General features: G+C 48.2%; 1 protein-coding gene across 1 annotated transcript in view; it reads left to right on the forward strand.

The window, feature by feature from the left end:
* Positions 1 to 23515, forward strand: part of LOC146798239 (solute carrier family 22 member 6-B-like) — a 1062737-nt gene that overhangs the window by 587990 nt on the left and 451232 nt on the right. The window contains exon 6 of the mRNA XM_085625517.1: positions 6883 to 6998. Within this exon, the coding sequence (XP_085481643.1) occupies positions 6883 to 6998 (116 nt within the window). The remainder of the gene's footprint in view (positions 1 to 6882; positions 6999 to 23515) is intronic.

Consider the following 23515-nt stretch of genomic DNA (forward strand, 5'->3'; position numbering starts at 1 on the left):
GAGTGGGATGGCGTCCTCGGGGGCCAGGGGTCCTGGCGCTGGGCGCGGTCCATGCACGGACTGGCGTAGACGGGCTTGCCTTTGGCGCGCCTTCAGCGCACAATCGGCGTGCCCGCTGCGCACGTCCGCTGCGCTTCCGTGCGGCGACCTCCATAAATGGCGAAGTGGGAGGGAGGAGCAGCTGGGAGGCGGGAGCGGGGTGGCCAATGGCAGGAACAGAAAGAAAAGGGGGGCGGGCCGCAGGGGAGCAGCGGCGGAGAGCGGGGAGGGGAAGAAGCGGCGGGAACAATCACGGGTGCACGGGGACATCTAAATAATCAGGGGCCCAGCAAAATACAGGAATGGCAAAACAGCAGTACAGAAAAGAAGGGAATGGTGAAAAACGGGGGCACAAGTAGAGTGTCCCTCCTCCAACAGTCCCGCACCCCTCCTACCCCTGCACCACCCACGATTCCTAGCACCCTACCTGTCCCAAGCACAGAAACACCCAAACCAAGGTCTAGACGTGCACACAAGCAAGCGCAGGGGACTGATACCACACTCACAGGGGCTAGTTTGCAGACACACACACAGTCATCCACAAAAACTCCGCAGTCCTCCGAGACATCTCCCTCCTAGCACCCTTCCCTTGCATCACCTGCAACCCCATCTCCCCAGAAGCTTTTCCTCTGTGACCTTGGCCTCTTCCCCACCGACCCAGCAGATCCTGATTACAAGGGGAAGAGGAAGTCCCCACACACAGAGGGGAGTGCACCTCACACCCGGACACCCTCCCCCAGGTGCAGTCAGACAGAGACCCCCACCCGCAAGTCCCCCCGGCGCCAGAAGAGAAAGACCCCACCGCCACCACGCAGCTCCAAGGCCAAGTCTCCATCCTTCATCCCCCAGGCCACCACTCCAGAGGTTCCCCCGCCACTCCCTGCCCCGGGTTCCCTCACCCACAGATACACCATCCCCAAAAATGCTAAGGACATCCCCCCCCTAGCACTTGCTCCTCCACAGCTGGTCAGACGGTTAGTGCCACTGATGTGGGGACCGTGTCCCCCCCTGCCCTGCCGACCTCACCTGCCCCCCCATTCCGCTCCCATGGATGTAGGCACTGCATTGGAGTCCACGACCACCCCGTCTGACTTGGGCACTGCAGTGGTGACCAAATCCACTCCATCTGACCTGCCCACTGGAGTTGTGCCGGCACCCACCCCATCTGACTTGTGCCCCACAGTTGTGACAGCACCCACCACTTCAGTCAGCTCCACTGCAGTTGCAAGTGTCCCGCCTGCATCCACCACCTCTTCACTGCCTCCTTCTGCTGCGCCCTGATCCTGTCCCTGCGGTGCCTGGCCTGCCCCCATGTATGCCCCTCCGAGGGGATGACCCCGGTCCTTAGCAGTGCAGGCAAGCAAGGTGTGACAGTTGTCACTCTACTTCACTCCTTGGCATTTGGACATGGACTGGCCATTGGCCTTTTGTTTGAACAGACGTTTAACTTTTAATACGCTGAATAAAGCTTTTTTCTTTATCCCTGTGAACTTGATTTAGCTGTACATTATGTTGATGATGTTTAACATGCCCTTGCACCTGTGATGCTTTGTTTTCAATCTTGAATACTGATGTGTTGCTGTGATCCATGAGATATGTATCCTATTCTGGTGGGTATCCATGTCATCCTTTGCAGCTACCTGGGTGTGTCAGGATCAACTATTTGTGGACATCTCTGTGAGCATTTCATTTGCATGGTCACATCTGGCTTGCACCCCTGTACATATGATGTGCTTCCCATTGCCCAATTTGTCACTTCCACAGACTTTGTGCTCATCAACACTGGACCTACAGGTGTGGGCATCATTGGTATAGGAGCAACTGGGTCCTCTGTGCAACTTGCTAGACATATGTTTTGGGTATGTGCAGATGACTTAGGGGAGACTCACGTACCCAGGCTGTTGTGATCAGAGCCTTCATTGTGTGGTAACTGATGACTGACTTACCAAGTGTTCTGCAGACATGAGTGAGACGTGTGGTGAATATGTTTGGCACAGCTGGGCTTTCACAGGAGTTGGGTCCCCTCAAGTAAGTGTGTTGTCCAGTGACATGGCCTGGGCCCATGGTGTGTGTTGTATGAGCATGTGTGTGTGTCCACATCCCTGTTCATACACAGACAGTGTTCCCTTGATATGTTCCTGTTGTTGATGCTTGCTGAGTAGTACTGGGTTCATCCCACTACTTTTCCAATGGGCTACCAGATGTGTGGATGCATGACACACTACTGTTAATTGGTGGTCATCATTGGGATTTGTCAGTTCTGAGTGGTGATGATGTTGTCAGACACAGATGGGACACAGTCAGGGTTCCTCAAGGCACCTGTTTATTTGCTAAATCATGTAGTCGTCCCTAGGTGGTACCTTTCAGTGTTGCAGTTCAGGGTGTGTGGTGTTGAGGGTGGACTGATGTAAATGTTTGCATGGATGGTCCCCTAGCTCCCGTTTGTCCATGGATGAGGGGCCATGGTGAGTGATTTGTGTTTGTGTATGTGTGATGTACATTTGTGGCACAGGACACATGTCTGGGTTTCCCAGTTTGTACGACATCTGCCTTTGTCATCACAGTGGAGGTGTCATGCATGCTTGTGTCACCCCAAAGTCTGGTCCCTGGGGTAGTGCTGTTGTGTGTCAGTCTCTTGCTGTGTTAGTTGGTGTTCATTCCAGCTTGTGTCACATGTGTCTGTTGTGCTCCCTCTCATCTCCCAATGCCTGATTGCCCACTGCGGGTGTCCCAATGATGGTTTACTTTTGTATGGCACTGTGTCCAAGTCTGTGTCACAGTGGTTCAGCCCCCCCTCATGTGTTGTGTAGTTGCCTGGGGATACTGTGACACACACACACACATGCTGTGTCAGATATGCAGTGTGAGTTTGCCTGTTTGTGCTCGTGCATCTGCACCAGTTCATTGGTATTGCTGTTGTGGGCCTTTGTCTGGATGCTGTTTCTGTGATTTGGCCTGCTGTCCCTGTGAGTCATATCACATAATTGTGCAGAATTAATCCTGGGTGGGGGTGGCAGTAGTGATGGGCAACAGGTCCCCTATGGGTGGGGGTGGCAGGAGTGATGGGCAACATGAGCCCTATGGCTGGGGGTGGCAGTAGTGATGGGCAACAGGTCCCCTATGGGTGGGGGTGGCAGGAGTGATGTGCAATAGGTGCCCTATGGGTGGGGGTGGCAGTGTTGCTGGCCATGCAACCCCTATGGTGGGCTGTTGTTAGTGGCCAGAATGTGGGTCCCCTGTGTGTGTGTGCCATTTTGCGGGTACGTGTCGTTTGTTTATGTGGTAGGTGTCTGACTTACCGCCTGCGCCGTCGGCGTCTGTTCCTGATCCGGTCATAGATGTAGAGTACTGGTATGACCTGCGCGATGGGATTCATGATGTGTTCGTGTCGTACACGCTGCTTGTTGTTCCGTCTCGTACCCGCTGCAAGCAGGTCCGTCTCGTGGCCGTGTATTGAGTTGTGTCGCGAATCGTAGCTGATATGCTTGTTTTCCGGATGCTCTGACGTGCCGTACGTGGCGACCCGTCCGGCACGTAGGAAGTACACATCGTACTTGTCATGCCAGAAACTGCTATGGATACTGCTTCCGTGCGACTCGGATCAGCGTTAGGAGTTATGGCTCGGACGGAGAATGGAGCTTGAATCACAGCCGACGTGTCGGTCGTGTTTTTGGCAGTTATGCGCATCGTACTTACTCTACAGGACGGACCAGCTACGGGTACGTGTCGGTCGCATGGTGAGGCTACGGACAGCTGTCCGACCCGGTATCGGAATCGGCCCCGAAGTGTTAATATCTTGAAATGTAATAACGTGAAATGTGATGTATTTAGGCCATTGAATAGTAACTTGAAGAATTAACATAGAAAGTAACTAGCAGAAAACATTAACGAGAATAACTCGTGGTGTGCAATTGACAATCATTCATTCATTAAAAATGTTTATTAACGTGTCGTTTTGCATGTAGGTAGAAAATTTTACTGAACGTGCCCTATTTCCTATGCAATTTCGTTGAGCTCTTCTGCCATTTTCTTATGTTAGCTGAATCTTGTATGCCTGAAAGGCACTTCCCTGAAAGCTCTTGCTTTAGAATTAACAGTTAAAATTTTGTATTTGTTGTGGATTTCGTTCTTTCTCACATTTTATATTGCAGGTGGAAGAAGCGCCCTTGTTAGCTAGAATAATGTCTTTGTGTCATTAGTCAGGCAAGGGGAGAAGGAGATGCATCGTAAGCTCAAGCCGATAAGGCAAATTGTTGTGTTTTCACACCTGAGAAGGCCTGGGAATCAAGGTCAACATGTTGCAGTTTAGGAACACTGCTATCCAATGGAAAATTACCTTTGAGATCGTGTTAACAGTAGATGGCATGACCTGCAAGGACTCTTGGGAAAAACACCGGTACTGTTTCTCTTTAGCCTCCAGAGAGAAAGCATCTTAGAACGAGTTCTGTCTCTATAGCTTGATGATATTGGACCCATCGATGGTGAAGAGACGTCTTAGGAATACTTCACATGCTGACACCTTTTATTCCTTTCCCTGAAGATGCTTAAGTAGGGATGTCATGTTCGTGCTAGTGTAGGGATAGCTTGATGCTTTATTTTCATCAACCCTTGATGCAGGGTATTTGGACTCATGCTTTTAGATCCACTGCATCCCATTTCTTGAGTAAATTGTTTTGTGCATGTTGAATAACCTCAACATTATTTACAGATTTGGATTTATGTTGATTCCGATGTATTTCTACACTCTTATTCTGAGGTGTCTTTATGTCCAGTTATTTTTGGCTTTGTAATAAATTAACTAACCTGACGTAGTTGTCTGTCTTTACTATTTGTCCAGAGAAATTCCTGTTGCATATATTGGCATTAATAACATCTTTCTCCGCTCTATGCTTGCATGCTTCTAAAAAGAACCATCGGATTGTGATTCTAGAGTAGGTCCATAACTTATGAGCATGGCCCTTCACCCCTGTGGTCAAAGCAATCTGCCAGTACCCAGACGTTAAATCAAGCATGCTGAGGAACTTGGAACCTCCTAGCTGATCTATGAGCTCATCAGCTCTGGGAATGGGGTGTGTGCCAGTCTTAGAGATTGCATTGAGCCCACAGTAGTCCATGCAGAACCTAAGTCCTGGAGTGGCACCTGGAGCGGCAGTGTCGGGCACCGACAACACTGGGCTGGACCAAGGGATGTTTAAGGGCTCAATAACCCATAACTCCAGACACTTGGTGACCTCCTCTTTAATGCTGGCTCTCACTTTATAAGACAGCCTGTAGATTTTACTCTTCACAGACAGGCTGTCCCCAACATCAATATAATGGGTGGACCATGTATTGAGTACTGGGATAAGGGAGAAGAGTGAGGCAAACTGCCCCACCAATGGGCAGCAGTCCCTCTGATACTCTAAGGTAAGTGTAGGGGAGAGGCTGACACACTCCACTGACCCATCTTGGAAGAACGGAGATTGGGGAGAGGTTCGTTCTCCTCTTCTACCCCATCATTCATGACTAAGAGCATGGTAATTCAGACCTCTCAAATTGGAGCTTGAGGCGATAGACATGTAGGGTTCTTAATTGGTTCCTGAGAGTCTTGATGTCCACCAAGGGGATGACATCACTCTTACACTCCTTCCCCTCATAAGAGCCAGACCGGCAGGCTTGTAGGGCTCTGGACTCCACTGGCTTCATAGGCCACACTTTTTGGCTATCTGGAAACTTGACCAGGGTGGCTTTCTGGTTTTACTGCCATTTCATGTCCTTCAGCAAAAGCAAAGTCTTCAAAAACAGGAGGTCTAACAGGAAATATTTAGGGGGAAACCATGCCAAGGATGCCAGGTCTAACACTTTGCTGTCTGAGGTCTCACTCTATAAGATTTGTGTAACATCCCTCCATCCATCTAAGCATTCCGCATCTGTTATTGCCCTCACCCAGTCATACAGGAACCCACCCATGTCTTCAATTGTTCAACTATTGCATTATTCAGCCATTAATATAGCCATTTATCCAAGCATTCACATGCTCATTCCCATATAAATTATCTGTGAGTTCAGTCACTCACTCTTTCAACCATACATGTGCCAAGCGATTAACTTATTTCACCCTCCAGAAAACCACACACTTAAATTCAACAACCAATTAAGGAGCACTTTCCCCTGTGAAACAACCAGGCCTACTGGCTTTTACAATCTTGTTAATTTTTTTAAAAAAACGTCTTTCTCATGTGTCAGTTATAATATGCATCAACACACTCTTGGAAGACGCAGGATGTATTGTCATGCAAGAAGTGAACAGCAGATGCTGGCCCCTTACAAGTCAGTCTCTGAATACCACATTACCACTCCCAGAACCACCTTTCCCAGCCATCCCTCCAACAGTACGACCTACAATTTACGACTCAAAATGTGTGATTCACCAAAAAATAAATGGAACAGCTTATAGGTGAATTCTCATTGAATGCTGTAAGGCTTCATAAGAAGCGCTGCTTTCTTCGAGATAAGTGTAAGCATGTTCGTTTAGGACAGGAGTAGCGAGCGCTTATTTTCTATTCTTTTTCTTTTATTTTGAATGTTTCATCACGTTGGTGTCAGGGGTCCTTTAAGTTACCACATAGGTCATTCATTTTTCGGCATTGACCACAATCAGACAGCTTAAATCCAGGCACCCAGAGGCTGTATCATCACTTAGTGAATTGCATGGGAGCTGACCCAACCTGTATTGGCTCTTTCTAATTCATCCCCCTGTTTTTCGTCTTTCCACTTCCAGTGGAAGTGAGGAGGATTTGGCTGAAGACTGAGAGAGGTATACTGCGTGTGGAACATAACTTGACTCGTTCCTTTTCTTCCTAGATGCTGCAGATGGAAACACAGAAGGATAAACCCGCTGCAGATTCCAGGATGAGCTTTGTACACCTCTTCCGTTCCACTATCATGTGTAGGGTCACCTGCTGCATCACATTCGCCTGGTAAGCACCTGCTAAATGGTAAATTACTGTAATACGCTACTCTAGTCTCTTCTACTCATTACTCACTGCTCTACAGTAACCTAATCTATTACAAGGTGAATGCTATAGTGTCATTTTTTTATCTGGCTTCTTCAGTTCTAATCAAACCTTTTCTTTCTTACCAGGTGCTGACTTACTCTCCTGCACTATATTACAGGATACTTTGTCCTACTTTACTCTGTCCTGTGTACTGCTCGATGACTTGTCTTCTGGCCATCTTTGAGTGGGGTTTTATATTCATTCAGTAGCAGCTGCTACTGGACGAGGCTGGGGGGGTGGAGGGGTCCAACGGAGGAATGCAATAAAAAAAGGACTTACCTTCAACTGCTTACCTCCACCTCTCCTCCGTCCTCTGTCCTCGTCCTCTTATTCTTCCTGTCTCGCCCAGAGGCAGCAGGAAGCACCCGGGCAGACAGGCTCCCCTGAGCCAATCACAACACTGCAATGCAGCGTTTTGATTGGTCTGAGCGCCTTGGATCGGTACTCAGACTGGAACAGGCTGCCAGTGCATATTTCTGACCAGGCTGTGTAATGAAGCCTGGTATGAACATGCATAGTGCGCATAAACTTTTTGGTCCGCCCAAGATGGCCGGCCAAACAGTTCATACGCACCTAAGGAGTGCACAACACTCCTCCCCTGCTCTGGCCAGCCTCGCCCACCCCACCACTGACTGCAATAGGGAAAATATAATGATAATAAGGATATGTTATTATCATTTTATTATCCCTTTTGAGCAGTGGGGCGATGCTCCTCCGCCTTAGTGGAAAAACGACCACTGTATCCATTATTATTGCTTTACAATATATATATTCAGTCGGTAAATATATTCAGCAGCACTAGGGAGTGAGTGCTGACAAAATTATCTTCCCAGTTATCCTGGGCAAACAAGTAAAAGTTTTGTCAATGCTTGTTTCCATTGAAATACATTGTTTTTTATGTTGCTTTCCAGCTCTGGTGAACACATTGCTTGTGTGCACCAGCAAAAAGGCCTTTCTGTTTATGTAAAAGAAAAACATCAGTGGCAGAGCTCAGGAGAATCAAGCATGGGTGTCGTTTAGGAGTGCCTTTTGCGACTCCTGGCACTACCTTTGTGGTCCCTGGCCTCAGAGGTGCCAAAATCAGTGCCAAGCTCCTCAAACCCTATCTACTACCCTCTTTCCATTAAACTAATAGTAATTAATATTCTATTTTTTTCTCTGCCTGTGCGCTGGCATACTTTTGGCAGCTGTGTCCCAACGTGCACACCCTTGCACAATAGTGCAAGGGTGTGTGTGTTCTCTGAAGCTTTGGTTTCATCCTGAAAGGGGTCCCTTCCAGTACAAGAGCTATGCTTTAAGGCTTTTCCCACTTTAAATGTATGCTGTACAATACAGCGCACATGCAAAGTTGGGAAAACAAAGAAAAATTAAAACATTTTTCCACCTTACACCAGCCGCAGTGATGCTTAAAACTTTGGGGAAAATTTCTTTCTACCAATGTTTGTAGATTGGATTTGTGTCTAAACCCATGGGTGGGTGCATTGAAGTGCTCATGCACCAACCCAGAAAGCCCCATTGATGCAAAGTAACTGGAAGCAAAACATTGTGCAACTTTGTGTGGCTTTGGGGAAACTATCCAATCAAAATCCTGATTTGCGTTGGATAGTAAATACCACCCTTGCACTTTGCAACAGGTTTGCGTCACAAAAGTGATGCAAACCTGACACAAAAAGTTAGTAAACCTGAGCCTGAGTGTTATTAAGTATGATTCAGAAAGAATTAGTGGGATTAAGAGTGAATGCGAGTGAACAAAAATGAATAAGAATGAGTGTAAGGGTGTGTGAGAAAGCATGAGTGAGAATGAATGAGTATGAGTGTGAGTTAGTAAGTGGATTGAGTGTGAGAGAGTAGGTGATGTGATGCTTGCTTGCTTAAAATGATGGTTTCATGTTTTAAACTGATAGGAAGAGATGGTTACTTGAACATTCATTAGACATGGAAGGTCAAGTAATATTTGAACAGTATTTATTTATGTGCAGAAGGATGAAGAAGAAGAAATAGATGAATATGAAAAGGCCATCAAAACACTGGGAAAACATTTTGCCAGATACCGAATTTGGTGATGAGGAGAAACAAGTTATTTTCTAAAGAACAGTCAACCTCACAAACTGTTGACATGTATATGGTATGACTTAGAGGGTTAGCTGTGAAATGAGAATTTTAGAATTTCACAGAAAAAATCATTAGACAGCAGTTGGTAACCAGACATCATAACAAAAGTATACAAGAGAGATTAATTACATGAAATAACCCATTGTTGAATGAGGCTGTTGAAGCTGCTAATAGGCTATACGACTTGAAGGAATATGCTATGACATTAAACAAAGACGTCGAAGCGGCGGTGTGGATGGTAAAATTTGATAAAAGTGGAGCCAGACAACCATAGTGGAAGAAAACTTTTAATACAGATAGCTGTTGTTTCGGATGTAGATTAAAGTTCTGTATAGTCTCATTTAAGCAGTGTCTAGTTCTAAGAAAAGAGTGTGCCAAATGTAGAATGTTGGGAAATTTTTCTAGAGTGTGCAAAATGAGTTTGAGGAATAACAACGTCAATACAATCTGGTGTTGTGTATGAAAGCACAAAGATCTATTGTAGGGGATATTTCAATTCCACTCCTAACTGATATTGTAGGAGGTGTATCCATTCCTTCCTAACTGATTAAGGGACTAAAATTACTATTATTTCCCAGAGTGTGCTATGTGGTTTTAGAATAAATCAGGACCTTAAACTTCCTGGCCTAGGTGGAATTTAAATTATATAAAAATTTAACAAATATAGATATATATTTATATATTAAAAAACATTCTATAATAAATTAAAACATTAGACTATTTAAAAATCTTTAAACTTAAATTTTTCACTTCAGTGAGTGCAATAGTAGGGAAAGTGTTGGATAGCGGAGGGATAACATTTACTAGACCCACTCCAGTGAGTGCAACAGTAGGGAAAGTGTTGGATTGTGGACATGTAAAAATTACTATTCCTACTCCAGTTAGTTCAAAATGAAAAACAAACAAAATGTCAACAACAACAAAAAATATTTAAAAAAAAAAATAAAAAAAAATAAAGTTACAAATTAAAATACCCCACCCTTTGCTATACGCAATTAATTGAATTAAATATTGAAAATACTGTGTGCTGATGGGGGAATTAAACCCACTAATTCAACATAATGGGTATCCCTAATTGTGGTGGCACATAAGAAAAATAGGGAACTCAGGATGTGTATTGACATAAGAAGTGTCAACAAAGTAATTTCAGTTGGTGGTCACCACTTACCCAAAATAGATGAGATGTTAACATTTGGTGACAGCATTGTCTCAAAATGTGACGTACCGTCAGGTTGTGCCAAGACATTTAATGGCATTTGCTACTCCCAATGATTTGTATCAATATTGCAGAACGCTATTTGGTTTAGCTTCTGCAGCAGCCATTTTCTAATGTCTTATGGGAGAGCTGCTGCACAGACTCTCTTGTATTTTGGTATTCCAAGATGATGTTGTAGTCTGTGGCAAGTGTGATGGTGAACATGTGCAAACGGTAGATGCAGTTTTTGAAGCTCTTTTGTGGTTGAGATGGGATAAATGTGTGTTTGGGGTCTTTGGACTTTGATTATCTGGGGCACATAGTTTCTAGTAAAAGGATTTCTCCAAAGCCAGTATTGTTAAAAGCGAATGAGGCCTGTGCCTAAGGATCATGATCAGTTGCTTGCATTTATGGGAATATATGAATTGTATTAAAAATGTATTGACATATTTTCCACCATTGCCAAACCACATTACTGCCTTTTAATGAAGAATGCTAAGTTTTCATGGGGTGCAAGCAAAAACACACATTTGTTGAAATCAAAAAGAAACTTACCAGTGCACCTTTTCTCTGCCCATATGTTCCAGGAATATAATTGTGCATCACTGTTGATGCCAGTAACATGGGCATTGGTGCAGTTTTGCCCCAAGGTAGAGGTAACGGGGACCACACCATTGCAATTGTGTCACATACTTTGGCTACATCAACATCAATTTTCGGTCATTGAGCAGGAGATCCCGGACTGCATGTGTGTAGTTGAATAATTTAAATCATTTGTGAGGGTGACAACATTTCATATAAGAACTATTCATACCCCTGGTATGCCCATTTGAAATGGGAACAATGTGAACACAGTAAGACAACTGAGAAATTGGTGAGATTGAATTCAAAGCTGTTGAAACATCATTTTCATGATGAAGATATTGCTGGTAGAAGGACAAAGAAGACTGATTGTTTGTCCCGATTACCAAGGAGCCAAAAAGAGGAGGGGGAGGGTAGATTTGATTATGAAGAGTTTGAGTGTCTTGTGGTAAGTATTTGTTACAAAAATGAAAGGCTACACACTCTGCCTCTAATATTGAAACATAATATCATATTATGGAAAGTGTGAAATGCCTTTATTTAAAACCATAAAATAGACAAAAAAATGATAGAAGGACTGCTTGAATTAATCTTAGCCACTGGTACTTACTTGGCCACACCCCAGTCCATTGTTATTTCCATGGACGTCATTTGGAGGTAGTGGGGTGTCGCAGCTGTGACCTCTAGCTTGCCCTCTGAGGCCAGGGGCCGCACGGGAAGTGTCAGGGGTAGCAGGGAGCAAGCTAGAGGTCAAAGCTGCAACGAACCCTGACTACCCCCAAATGACATCCATGGCTTATTTTGCACATCATGCCTCCTCAGTTCGGACCAAGTCATATGCAAATCAGTCTTGACTCTGCTTCATATGAGCAGTCCAGCCTGAACTACCAAGCCAAGTCCTCCCTGAACTGGACCTGTTTCGTCCTTATTAGGGCTTATCTGCCAGGTATAGATTTATTTCAGAAATTTACACCACTCTGGGCCTTGATACTTTAGGTTCTCGAGTCTCTAAGCCACAACTGAAAGCAAAAAGTGAGACAGGGGGCTCCAGTAAAGTAAAGAGAAAGCTAAGAAAAATCAGAAAAGAAAACAGAAAACAGAACTGGATCTCTTCCAATGCAGAAATCCCTATATTGGTGGATATAATTTGAGGGGCCCTGATAAAATTAGACAGCTGCGTCAGTATCAGTATTCTCATAGCCAATTCTCTTCAATCTAAGCAGGTTTCTGAGGACAGTAAAAGGACAGACAGAGGTGGACAGACTGAGTATGGCAGAAAGGACGAATACGTAAAACAGAAAAGTGGACTGGCTCGTGAAGTTGAAATTAGTAGAAAGAAGTAAGAGAAGGTTCAGACTCAAAAACACATTTTAAGAAGTAGTTAGTTTAGCAAAGAAACATGCCTTTGGAGGTTACGGATACTTCTGTGGAACAGGACAGCTACCCCGTTTATGGCATGCACGATTCCTAGAGAAATTATATTTCTAAATAAGAGAGTGCCGCAGACAATGTGCATGAGCTGTGCATCTTACAAATATCTAAAGACGCCATTAATTGCAAAGTTCAATTTGACACACTTTTCGGGATGAAAATGGAAAGAAAACATCACTGATAGTGATTTAACTGAAATGGTAGTAAATGGCACATATCATTTAACTATGTTTAGTTCAGATGGAATTCTGATGTGTGTCTGCACAGATTTCTGTCCAAAGCTGCTGGTTCATTAGCTAACAGACCAGACCCCGGATATTTTCCCCTATGATTCTGACTGTTTACAGTGTTGTAAATGATGCCAAAGGTGGATGTCTCAATCCAGTTTAAATGCTATGAAAGAACCCCTATCAAAGCTTAGGGAAGACATTGATTTAGGTAATATTCTCCTGGGGTCACATCCAGTGAAAAAATAAAAGATTTATATATCCCGTGATGTATGCCACTTTAAATAAAAGCAGGCATATTCTGAAAGAGAAGCTGCAGAAAGAATTGGAAAACCGACAAACTAATAATACAAAGTACATTTAAAATTATCAACAGTGGTTTTCAAACACATTTAAAATGAATATGCACACGATCAGCCATGATTTCTTCTGCTCTCAATCTTTTAAAACAAGATTTGTATGTCTTGCAACAAGGGCAGGCTTAGATGTGGGCAATAACTCAGTTAAATTGGGCGTTACAAACTCAGAAAATGAGTAAAGTGCTATGGCAGCTCATAAACAAATAGACGTGTGTTTTCCCTATAATCTGACCTTAAAACAGATTATGATATCTAAAAAAAAGTCTTCATACAATATTTTATCAATAGGTAGAGAGAAAATCCTCTGTAACAGAAAATCCACATCTTATGTGACTCTTGCATGCAGTAATCCCCTTGTCAATCACTGCTTTCCATTTTTATGATTGTCAAAAATAAACATCCTTCAGTTGTTATGAAAACATAAATCATACTTTTCTTTAACACACCTGGAAATTCCCTTTCAAGTTCAGCTGGTGTACAAAAGAATATTCTGCATTCAATCAATCAATCAAAATATTTTATTTTGGTTTGAGAAACCCATTAAAAATATTTCTACAAATGTAAAACAAATATAAAAATACATTTACATTAGAAAACCAAAGGAAACATTTCATAATTCATAAAAGCACAATATAATTGCAACAGTTAAAATAACCCACCAAATACTCCCATTAAGAGTGATTGACCGGGTATGTGCAATACTGGCGGTTGCTTTTACGCAACTTGATTAAAAAAAGGAAAGCTAGCATAAGCCAAGGCCACAACCCTCTACCATACAATCGCAAGACCCTCCTTGCAGGGTCCATCGTGTTAGTTAATTCTCTTTAAGGCAACACAACATGATACACAACATGATAAGAAAAGATTAGGGGGCTTGGCTAAGTTATGATACTAATCACGTATTACCTTGTTTTAGGTATCTCGCTCTCACTTGCCATGCTCAAAATAAACATTTGGAGGTAGCAAAAACTATTAATTTAGTTGTGTCACATCTCAATAACCTTTGCACCTCCCAGAAATGTCTCATACCCAGTGATTTGCATAATGGGATGATCCACCTCTGCCTGGGCAGTGCATACCCTGGGCAAAAAGAAAGGACTGCTCCTCGGTCTCCTTCGTGAAGGGATAGAATGGGCAGTGCTCAGGGTACTTAGAAAACCTAGACCACCCTACTGTGAAAGTCTTGAATGATAGATTATGAGTTATAAATCTAATATATACATTATTTGCATGACTGGGGATAATTTGGTTAAGATATGACTCAAGCATGGGATTACACTTGGGCAGCAGGAATTTCCTGGACATACTCACTAATCTTTGATCATTCCATACATTTTGCAACACATTGTCCCTATACGTGCTTCTTGCCTTTTTCAGTATAGATTTCTCAATTTTCCTTGGTTCGGTCCAAGCCTCATCTTATTTAAGTGACTTACATAGTTGTTTATTGGAGCGAAGCTAGGAAATAGTTAACTATTTGTTCAGATCAAACATTTCTTTAAGAGCTGCAGGATAGGAGGAGCCTAGCGCGCATCTAAGATGGTCGCGTGAGCACAGGGCTCCCCGGACCCTTTCTGCTCCTCGGAATATATCCTGAGATTATCCTGATTTGGTTTATGGAATTTGGGAGATGAAGACCAACTGATCATATATCTCTTTTTAAAACTCGAATTGGACCTGGGAATCCTGAGTTGTCGTCGTCGGAACTTTTGGGACCCACCCGGCGGAGGTGGCCGGGGTGAAGGTGACCCGTGGGGCCGGGCTGCAATTGAACAACAGCGGCCTCAGCGCGGTGCCAGTTGCCGAGTCAGCGCTTTCGGTTTCGATTTTGGCCTTCAGGAGATCGGCTGGCGTGCGTGCTCAAGGTGGCGAGGTGCCTCCTGGGCCTCTGCCCGAGGCTTGTTTCCATCTGCTACTGGTGGGCCTGACGCCTCCGACCCCCACATCGGCAGTTTGTGGTCCTTTTGCTGGCGCCCGCAAACCTTTTGATCGGAGGTCCCATTGAGAGACTGCGCTCGCATGGCGGGCAAAGGGGGTCCGGAGGGGCGCAAGACCAAGGCTTCTCTGCGCGGGGGAGCGGTCCAGAGCAACAACATGGACCGCTACACCCAGGGCAGGGGGCCCCCTGGCGCTACTGGCCTCTCCCCGGATGCTGCGGGGGGAGGCACGACCATCTCTGCGGAACTTTCCCTGCAGGACATTATGGGCGCCATCGAGGGCATCAGGGAAACCATCGCGACGCAATATGAGGCCCTGGCCCGTAAGATCGACACTGTCGCAATCGATGTCACCCTGATTCGGGCCGACCTCTCCAAAACCAACGAGAAGGTCCAGGCCCTTGATACACGGACCTCCACCCTGGGCGCGGAGGTGTCGGATCTGCGGGCCGCGCTTGGGGACATTAGAGTGGTCAACGACCATATGGCCCGGCGGCTTGAGGACTTCGAGGGACGGGCCCGACGCAACAACATCCGCATCATTGGTGTACCGGAGTCCTCAGACGGCCGCCCGGTGGACCTCGTGGTCGAGGAACTTATCCTGCAACAGCTGTCCCCGGCTGGCCTAAGTAAATTCTTCGCCGTGGAGCGGGCCCACCGAGTTCCGGGCGGCCGGCCGCGGCCGGGGGCCCCCCCGAGGCCTATCGTGGCTAAACTGTTCCACTACAGGGACCGCGACGCCATTCTGCAGGCTTCACGGACCCGTGGCCCGGTCCGCTACGAGAACTCGACCGTCAATTTTTATCCGGACTTCACGCAACTGGTCCAGAAACAGCGGATGGGATTCCAAGGGGTGAAGCGCCGTCTCCGCGAGCTGGGCCTGAAGTATTCGATGATCTACCCGGCGAAACTCCGAGTGGAGCAGGGAGAGCGGACAGCCTTTTTTGACTCTCCGGTGGCCGCAAGTGACTGGCTGGACTCGCTGCCGGACGGGGGTGGCCGGCCCGGGCCCTCTGGGGGCACCGCAGGTGACGGGTCCCCTTAGACTGACATTTGGTCCTTGCTTTTGCGGTTTTGCACTGTACAGTTGGGTCTTACTTCTTTTGCATACTGTGTCTTACCAGGACCCGTGAGGGGCGCGGGCGGGTTCGGGTCCCTTTCCTCCTCCGGGGTCTTTTTGTAGAGTGGGGTTAGGGGGGCGACAGGCACACTGCAAGTTGGGGGGGGTCATTGGCCCGCAGGGGTGCAGGGTGGGGGGAGTTGGACTTGGGGTGGGGTTGGGGGGGAAGGGGGGTTGTTTTGTTGTGTGTTTTTTGTTTACAGGGCGAGGTATTGATTTTTGTCCATATTTGGGAACCGTGCTGCGGGCTGGGGGCCTCTTGATCTATTGGAGGGGATGGGGGGAGACGGGTTGAGGCTTATGTCATGGAACGTCAATGGGTTGGGGGATCGTATTAAGCGGGGTGTTGTACTGCAATATTTGCGTCGTGTGACTCCTGATGTGGTGTTTCTCCAGGAGACGCACTTGGTCGGCAATGTCTGCCATGCGATGAACAGGGGGGGATACCGCCTCGTAGCCCATTCTGGTTTCACAACAGGCTCCAGGGGGGTGGGCATTCTCCTGCGAACCTCCCTTCCGGTGGAGATCACGAGGATAGTCTCGGATGACAGAGGGCGCTATGTGTGTTTGATTGGGAGGTGGGGGGGGCAGCCCCTTACCCTGGTTTCGGCCTACGTCCCCCCGGGTCTCCAGAACTCCACCTTTACTGACTTGGGTCGAATGCTGCTTGACCTTCCGGACGGCCTCCTGCTCATGGGCGGGGACTTTAACTCTGTGGTTTCGGGTGAACTGGATCGTCACCCACCGAGGACCCTCCCCGCTGCCCAGTCGTGGCTGGGTGGGATGTTGGAGACCTTCGGCTTGGTGGATAGTTGGAGACTAATGCATCCGACCCAGTGTCAGTTCACCTTTCATTCGGGGGCGCATGGGAGTCTCTCTAGGCTGGACTACTTCCTTATGCCCGCGGCGCAGACTGGTCGGATTCGAGAGGTCAGACACTTGGCGCGTGGTATCTCCGACCATTCTCCGCTGTGGCTTCTCTTTGACACCGGGTCGCGGTCTGCGGGGCGGGTAGCTCCTATTAACCCTTGGTACCTGCGGGACCCTGCGACTCGTGACAGCCTGGTTAGGGCCATGGACCAATACTTCAGTGAAAACGAGGGGTCGGTGTCGTCTGCGTTGTCCCTTTGGGAAGCCTTTAAAACTGTGATACGCGGACACGCCCTCGCCCAGATAGTGGTGGCCAAGAAGGTTAGGAGCGAGGCGGTGGTGAAGCTGGAGACTGACATCTCGGGGTTGGAGTCGGCCCTGGAGGCGAATGTTACTCCGGACGGGCTACATGCCCTTAGCCTGAAACAGTTCGAATATAGGTCCCTGGTCACTGACGCGGCCAAAACTATGTATAGGGAGCAGCAGGGCCGATTGTATGACGCGGGGGACAAGGCGGGAAAGTTGATCGCGTGGCTGGACAAAAAGGAGAGAGTGAATCGTGTGGTCCCCGAGTTGCGTGCTGCTGACGGTGTGTGTGTGACTGAGCCGGATGGGATTGTGGAATGTTTCGCTGACCACCTCCGGGCGGTGTACTCCCCGGTGACTGACAGGGATGAGGATGACTCTCGCCTCCTACTGAGAGATATTGCTCTGCCCGGCCTGTCCGTTGAGGACCGGGAGCGGCTGGACGCTCCCTTGTCGTCGGATGAAATAGCGACCGCGATCCGTTCCCTTCGCTCGGGCAAGGCTATGGGTCCTAACGGTTTGCCCATTGAACTATACAAATTGCGTCCTGATAAGCTTGCGCCCTTCCTCAGCCGCATGTTCCGCGACTCTCTCGCGGCGGGTTCCCTTCCGGCCGACCAGCGCTTGGCCACTATAGTCGTTATCCCCAAGGAGGGCAAGCCGCGAGACCGCTGTACTTCTTACCGGCCCATTTCACTGCTCAATGCGGAGCCCAAAATCCTGGCGAAAGTCCTGGCCAATCGATTGTTGAGTGTCGTGTGCGACCTTATTCATCCGGACCAATGCGGCTTTATCCCGCACCGCAACACCGCTCTTAACTTGCGGCGTCTTCACGGTGCCCTTGCCAGGGCGGAGCTCCTCTCCGAACCGGCCGTGCTGGTTTCTTTGGATGCCACGATGGCCTTTGATACTATTGAGTGGCCATTCCTCTGGGCCGTCTTGGATAAATTCGGCTTTGGAGAGGGATTTATTGGCTGGGTGAGGCTCCTTTACACGGGACCCATGGCTCAAGTGGTGGTGAATGGGCGGGTCTCTCGGCCCTTTGCCCTCGGCAGGGGCACGAGGCAGGGGTGCCCGTTGTCCCCGTTGCTTTTTGCTCTCGCCCTGGAGCCACTCGCTGCCTGGCTCCGTTGGGAGCCCTCGCTTAGAGGGATCCGGTGGGGCCCGGGCTTCGAAGATCGGGTCTCGCTGTATGCAGACGACATTCTCCTGTATCTCACCTCACCGCGGCAGTCACTCAACGTCCTCTTTGACGTTCTGACCTCCTTTGGGAACAATTCGGGTCTCACGATCAATTGGTCTAAATCCTGCGTTTATCCCATCTCTGGTGGTCCTCCTCTACTGCCGCCTCGGCTCCCGATTCAGATATCTCTGAGCGGCTTTAAGTACCTGGGGATATACGTTTCGCTGGACCCGGTGGCTCGCTATGAGCAGAATCTCCTGCGTCCACTTCGGCGGCTGCGGGAGGACGCGGCCCGGTGGTGCAGGCTCCCCCTGTCCCCGCTGGGTCGGGCCGCGCTGTTTAAAATGATGTCCCTTCCCAGGTTCCTCTATGCACTCCAGAACTCCTTCGATGTTATCCCAGTGGCCTACTTTCGGGAGGTGGAGAGCCTGCAGAGGAGACTGGTGTGGGACGGGCGGGCGCGTATTGCTCTTGCCAAGCTCACTCTCCCCTGGTATGACGGGGGCATCGCGCTTCCTGACATTCGCAGGTACTATTGGGCCTCGCAGCTATCTGCCATTAACCACGCCACGTATGCGCCCGGCTTGAATCCGGCGTATGAGATGGACAGGTTCCTGCTTCCCGGCGGGAACTACAACAGGGCACTTTATTCCCGCCTGGCTGGCCGGACCCTTACGGGTCCTACTAAGATTGCGGTGCGGACCTGGAGGGCTGCCACTGCGGCCATGGGCTGGAATGAGCGATTAACATGTGCTACTCCCCTGTTTGCTTCCGACCGCCTGGGTAGCTTGTGGACCACGAAGGGGTTTGACCAGTGGGACACGATTGGTATCAGCAAAGTGGGAGACCTGTGGCACAAGGGCGCGGTAAAGACTTTCGCGGTGCTCCAGGCCGAATACGAGCTGACCGACAGGGAGTTTTTCCGCTACGCCCAGGTTCGACACGCCCTGCTCTCGGTCTTCGGGGAGGGGACCAAGATCCCTGTTTCCTCGCCCCTCGAGGACCGCGTACTTGATGGACATGTCCCTGATAGTACTATTTCTTTAATTTATAAAAAATTAATTAATCACCGGGCGGACCTTCTTGTTCGCCTTCGGGAGGCTTGGACTGGGGACGGGGTGGAATTGGACGACGAAGATTGGCAGTCTGCACTGTCGTCCCCCAAGGAGGTTGCCATTCCGGCTCGTCTTCGGTTGGTACAGCTCAAGATTCTCCACCGGGTGTATGTGACGGGTCCGCGCTTGGTCTCGATGGGATTTTCCGGCGACGGGCTCTGTAAGCGAGGCTGTGGGCTCAGCGCCACCTTTCTTCATATCCTTTGGGAGTGCCGCGAGGTGGCGGACTACTGGCGCCGGGTCCACACGGTTATGGGACAGGTCACCGGGGTTGTGCTGCTGCCGGAGGTGCGTCGCTGTGTCCTGAATGTGTGGGAGCCCAATGACTACAGCGCGGCTCAGACTCGGTGGGCGGCCCTAGGGAACATGATTGCCAAGAGGGACATAGCGCAACTTTGGGGCGCTCAACGGCCGCCCACCGTGTCAGTATGGAAGGAGAATATGGACTGGTGTATGTTTAGGGAAAAGACTGTGTATGTGGCCCGTGGCAAGCCGGGGGCATGGGGTAGAATTTGGGGGCAATGGAACGCGTTTCGCGGAGGCATCTGTACGCCCCCCCTGGTAGATACTGATATCGCCATGTCCCCCTGACCCTTGATGGCTCCTGGCGCCTTCTGGAACAACTACATATGGACGTTCATCTTCCTTGACCCCCTCCCCCCCCCCCCCCTCCGTCCCCGGCCTCCCGGTACTCCTCTCTTTAGCGGTTTGCTCACTTGTCCTGACTGGAGTTTCCCGGGGGGAGCCTGACCCGCACTGGTTTCCCTTATAACTCGCCTTTTGTTGTGTATTGTTTGTCCCTTTGTTTTTGTGATTGTTGGACTTACGCTTCCTGTTCCTCGAGAACTATCTGGAGCCACTGCAGGGCAGTGCCCTGGGAACTGATTGTAGCTTTGATATGTGTAGATTTCCTTCTGTACCTAGCGGCCGGCCCGGGTGGTTGTAGGCCCGTACTTGTAACCGAATTATTGCTTAATAAAACTTTTTCAAAAAAAAAAAAAAAAAAAAAAAAAAAAAAAAAAAAAGAGCTGCAGGATAGAGGGACAGTTGCAGTGTGGCCCAAATATGCACCCAGTATCTAAATGTGCTGAATAAAACCACCTGATCTACCCTCTCGTGATCTAGATCAAACCTAATATGTAGCAAAGGGGTGCTGCCAGTGCTTGATTTGTGAAAACAAAATAAGTGCCAGGGCTATTGTCAGTAGGCCACTGCAGCTTACACCACACATCTCCCCTGCCGTGCTGCCAATGATAGTAACAACATAACTATTAACCATCTCACTCATATAGGTGTGACAATTTGGATTATGTGGGGCCCCCACAGCTATAAGAATAGCTTTGGGCAGCAGTAATAGTCATTTTTAATTGAATTAATAACTAACTTACTAACCTTTCGCAATAGCAATAGCATTACTTAGTATGTTTAAATAGGGGACCAAGACAGAGGGCTGGAAGAGATGCAGATCCTCGAGGATACAATCCAGCCTTGCAGCTTTTTCCCTCTTCTTTGGTGACAGAGTAAGCTCTATCTTTTTAAGGCTAAAGGTTAGTGATTTGATGGTACTTTTGTCCTGACATAAAACCAAAGGACCATTCCCAAAATCATCCGCCATTTGACCTAAGTCCTCCCTTGCTTCATAACATCCTTGGAAATGGGCCTCCTGATCCTCTAGTTGTACAAACGCCTCTGGCTGTACCATTACCTCCATGTTCCCATTAGCCAGCATTTTCCAAAACCCCTTCATGCCCTGTTTCTTTATAGCCTCTGCCATTTCATCCTGCTGGGCTTCCTCCCATTCTTTCCTACTGCGATGTAGGATTGCCTTGTATTGCTTCCTTGCCCCTTGTCCCCCATTTTGATTGCATCGACAAGAACTATCTTTGCCATCCTGCACTTTTTAGATAACAAACAACTTTGCAAGGAGTTTCAGGTAGCCTCACATCACTAGTACATAAGTTTTTTAAACTAGTAGTGAGCTCCAGGTGGACATCTACAAATTGATTAAGCCTCTATTTATATGTTCATATGGCTGTAAGGTTACTACAAACCTCTGGTAGATCTTACATACCATGGATCCATTTCTTATTATGACCCCAGTAGGAAGGTAGGATCCTTCTAGTATGGTTACCCTTGCATTTTGCCTGGTGTCAGTGTGTTTTTGACTAGTCTGACTGGGATCCTCCTAACCAGGACCACAGTTAATGTGCTACTTCCCTAAATTGGACATGGTGAGTACTTAGGTACACTCCGGATTGGCTACTGGTGTACCCTTGTAAGTCCATAGTATATGGTACTAAGGTACCAGGGCATAGGTACACCTGGGGTCTCCCATGGGCTGAAGCATATATTATGCCATCCATGAGAGACCACTCAAATTGTGACTACAGGCCTGCCATTGCAGCCTGTGTAAGCTAGTGCTTACACCACTTACAACAGATATATGTTTCCTTATATTTGAGGTCACTGCACTTAAAACCTATAAGTCACCCCTAAGGCAGGCCTTTCAATCCTGAAGGCAGGGTGCTCGGTTCTAAGTGTGAGGGTGCCCCTGTATGAGCAGGACACCCCTACAATCCACAGAGTCCATTTTTCTGGGTTGTAAGTGCATCAGTCATTACAATATAGAGTGGCCATGCATCATTACGCAATGACCATCTCTAAACTGGCTGTAACAAACCCAGTGTGTTTGGTATCAAACATGTTGACGGTGTGGGAGGTATGATTCTATGCACTGTAAAGCTCCTTTGGGAGGCCCTTAGTGCTCCCGCTACCAGTCTTCTAGACCCAGACAGCAAACTATGGCTGCTGCAAACCATAGATACGATTCTGTCCTCCTGCTGCTGAGCCAAGCTCAAGCAGAGGAAGGTGGGACATTAGAGAACCTGTCACAGGGAGGTGTGACCAACTCGCAGACAGGACTTAGTGTATTGGGACAGGGTAGGGGGCCCCACTCAGCCTGCTTGAAGGGCACATTTGATGCCCACCCTGCATACTCCAGTTCAAACCAGTTCAGGGAGGCGTTGTCTCCCGCTCTGATGAGAAACTGCACAAAAGAATAGGAGTATTCTCCCCACTGTCCTGCCCATCCTCTGGGAGGGACCCCTGAATTGTCCCAACACTTTTGTTAGGGTACGTAAGGCTCACTTGTGGGTGGGACCTGAGATTCATCATGGGACAAGATTCAGATCCAACACCACTTCAACTTCGACCATCTGGTCATTCTGGACATCGCTGGACTTTGCTTTGGGAACCGAAACTGCAACTGTGAAGAATCCTGCTACTCCTGGTCTCGTCGTCCTGCACGTCTGCTGCAACGTCTTTGCCTGTGCCCCATACAGGTTCTTGACAAGGCCTGTGGACATCCAAGACACCCAAAGGAATCTTCCTTGGAGTGAAGGAATCACTTCCCTCCATCTGCAGGCACCACAACAAAGCTGACCGGTCTGCTGTTCCTGAGCTCCTACGGACTCCGAAAGGTACAGCAACACAGGTGGTGGTTCTGCAACTCCCTTGAGGCCTGCACTGCATTCCTAGTAGGTTGGAGGCCAGATTCCCTCAACGAAACCGCTGGAGCAGTACTCCTGTGCACCGAGTCGACTTGCCACTGCCAAGGTTTGTTGACTCTCTCCTCCAGAGATCTTCAGGCTTCAAGAAGCTCCAGCCTCCTGCAGCTAAGATCCTTGCCTGCACCACATCCTTTGGTGAGCTGCTCAAGATCCTCTTGTGACTCCTGTGCCTTCAGCCTGTGGGTCCTCTTTAGGGTCTTGTTCATTTCCAGTGGGCTCCTCTGCTTGCTCGGGGCCTGATCTGACTTACCTACCTGTGGGGAGTCACTTGGACCTTGCTGGTCCCGACACTACACCTTTTTCAACAACTGCATCTCTTGCCTCTGCCAGGGCTTGTTGGTGCCACCCGCCGGACACTGACCCCTTGGCTCTCGACATCCAACGTGGGACAGCTCGTGAACGGCTCCTGGTCTTCCTCAGCCTTGCCTGGTCC

This window comes from Triturus cristatus, chromosome 9 (assembly GCF_964204655.1).
Source record: "Triturus cristatus chromosome 9, aTriCri1.1, whole genome shotgun sequence".
In the NCBI taxonomy this organism is placed as follows: domain Eukaryota; kingdom Metazoa; phylum Chordata; class Amphibia; order Caudata; family Salamandridae; genus Triturus; species Triturus cristatus.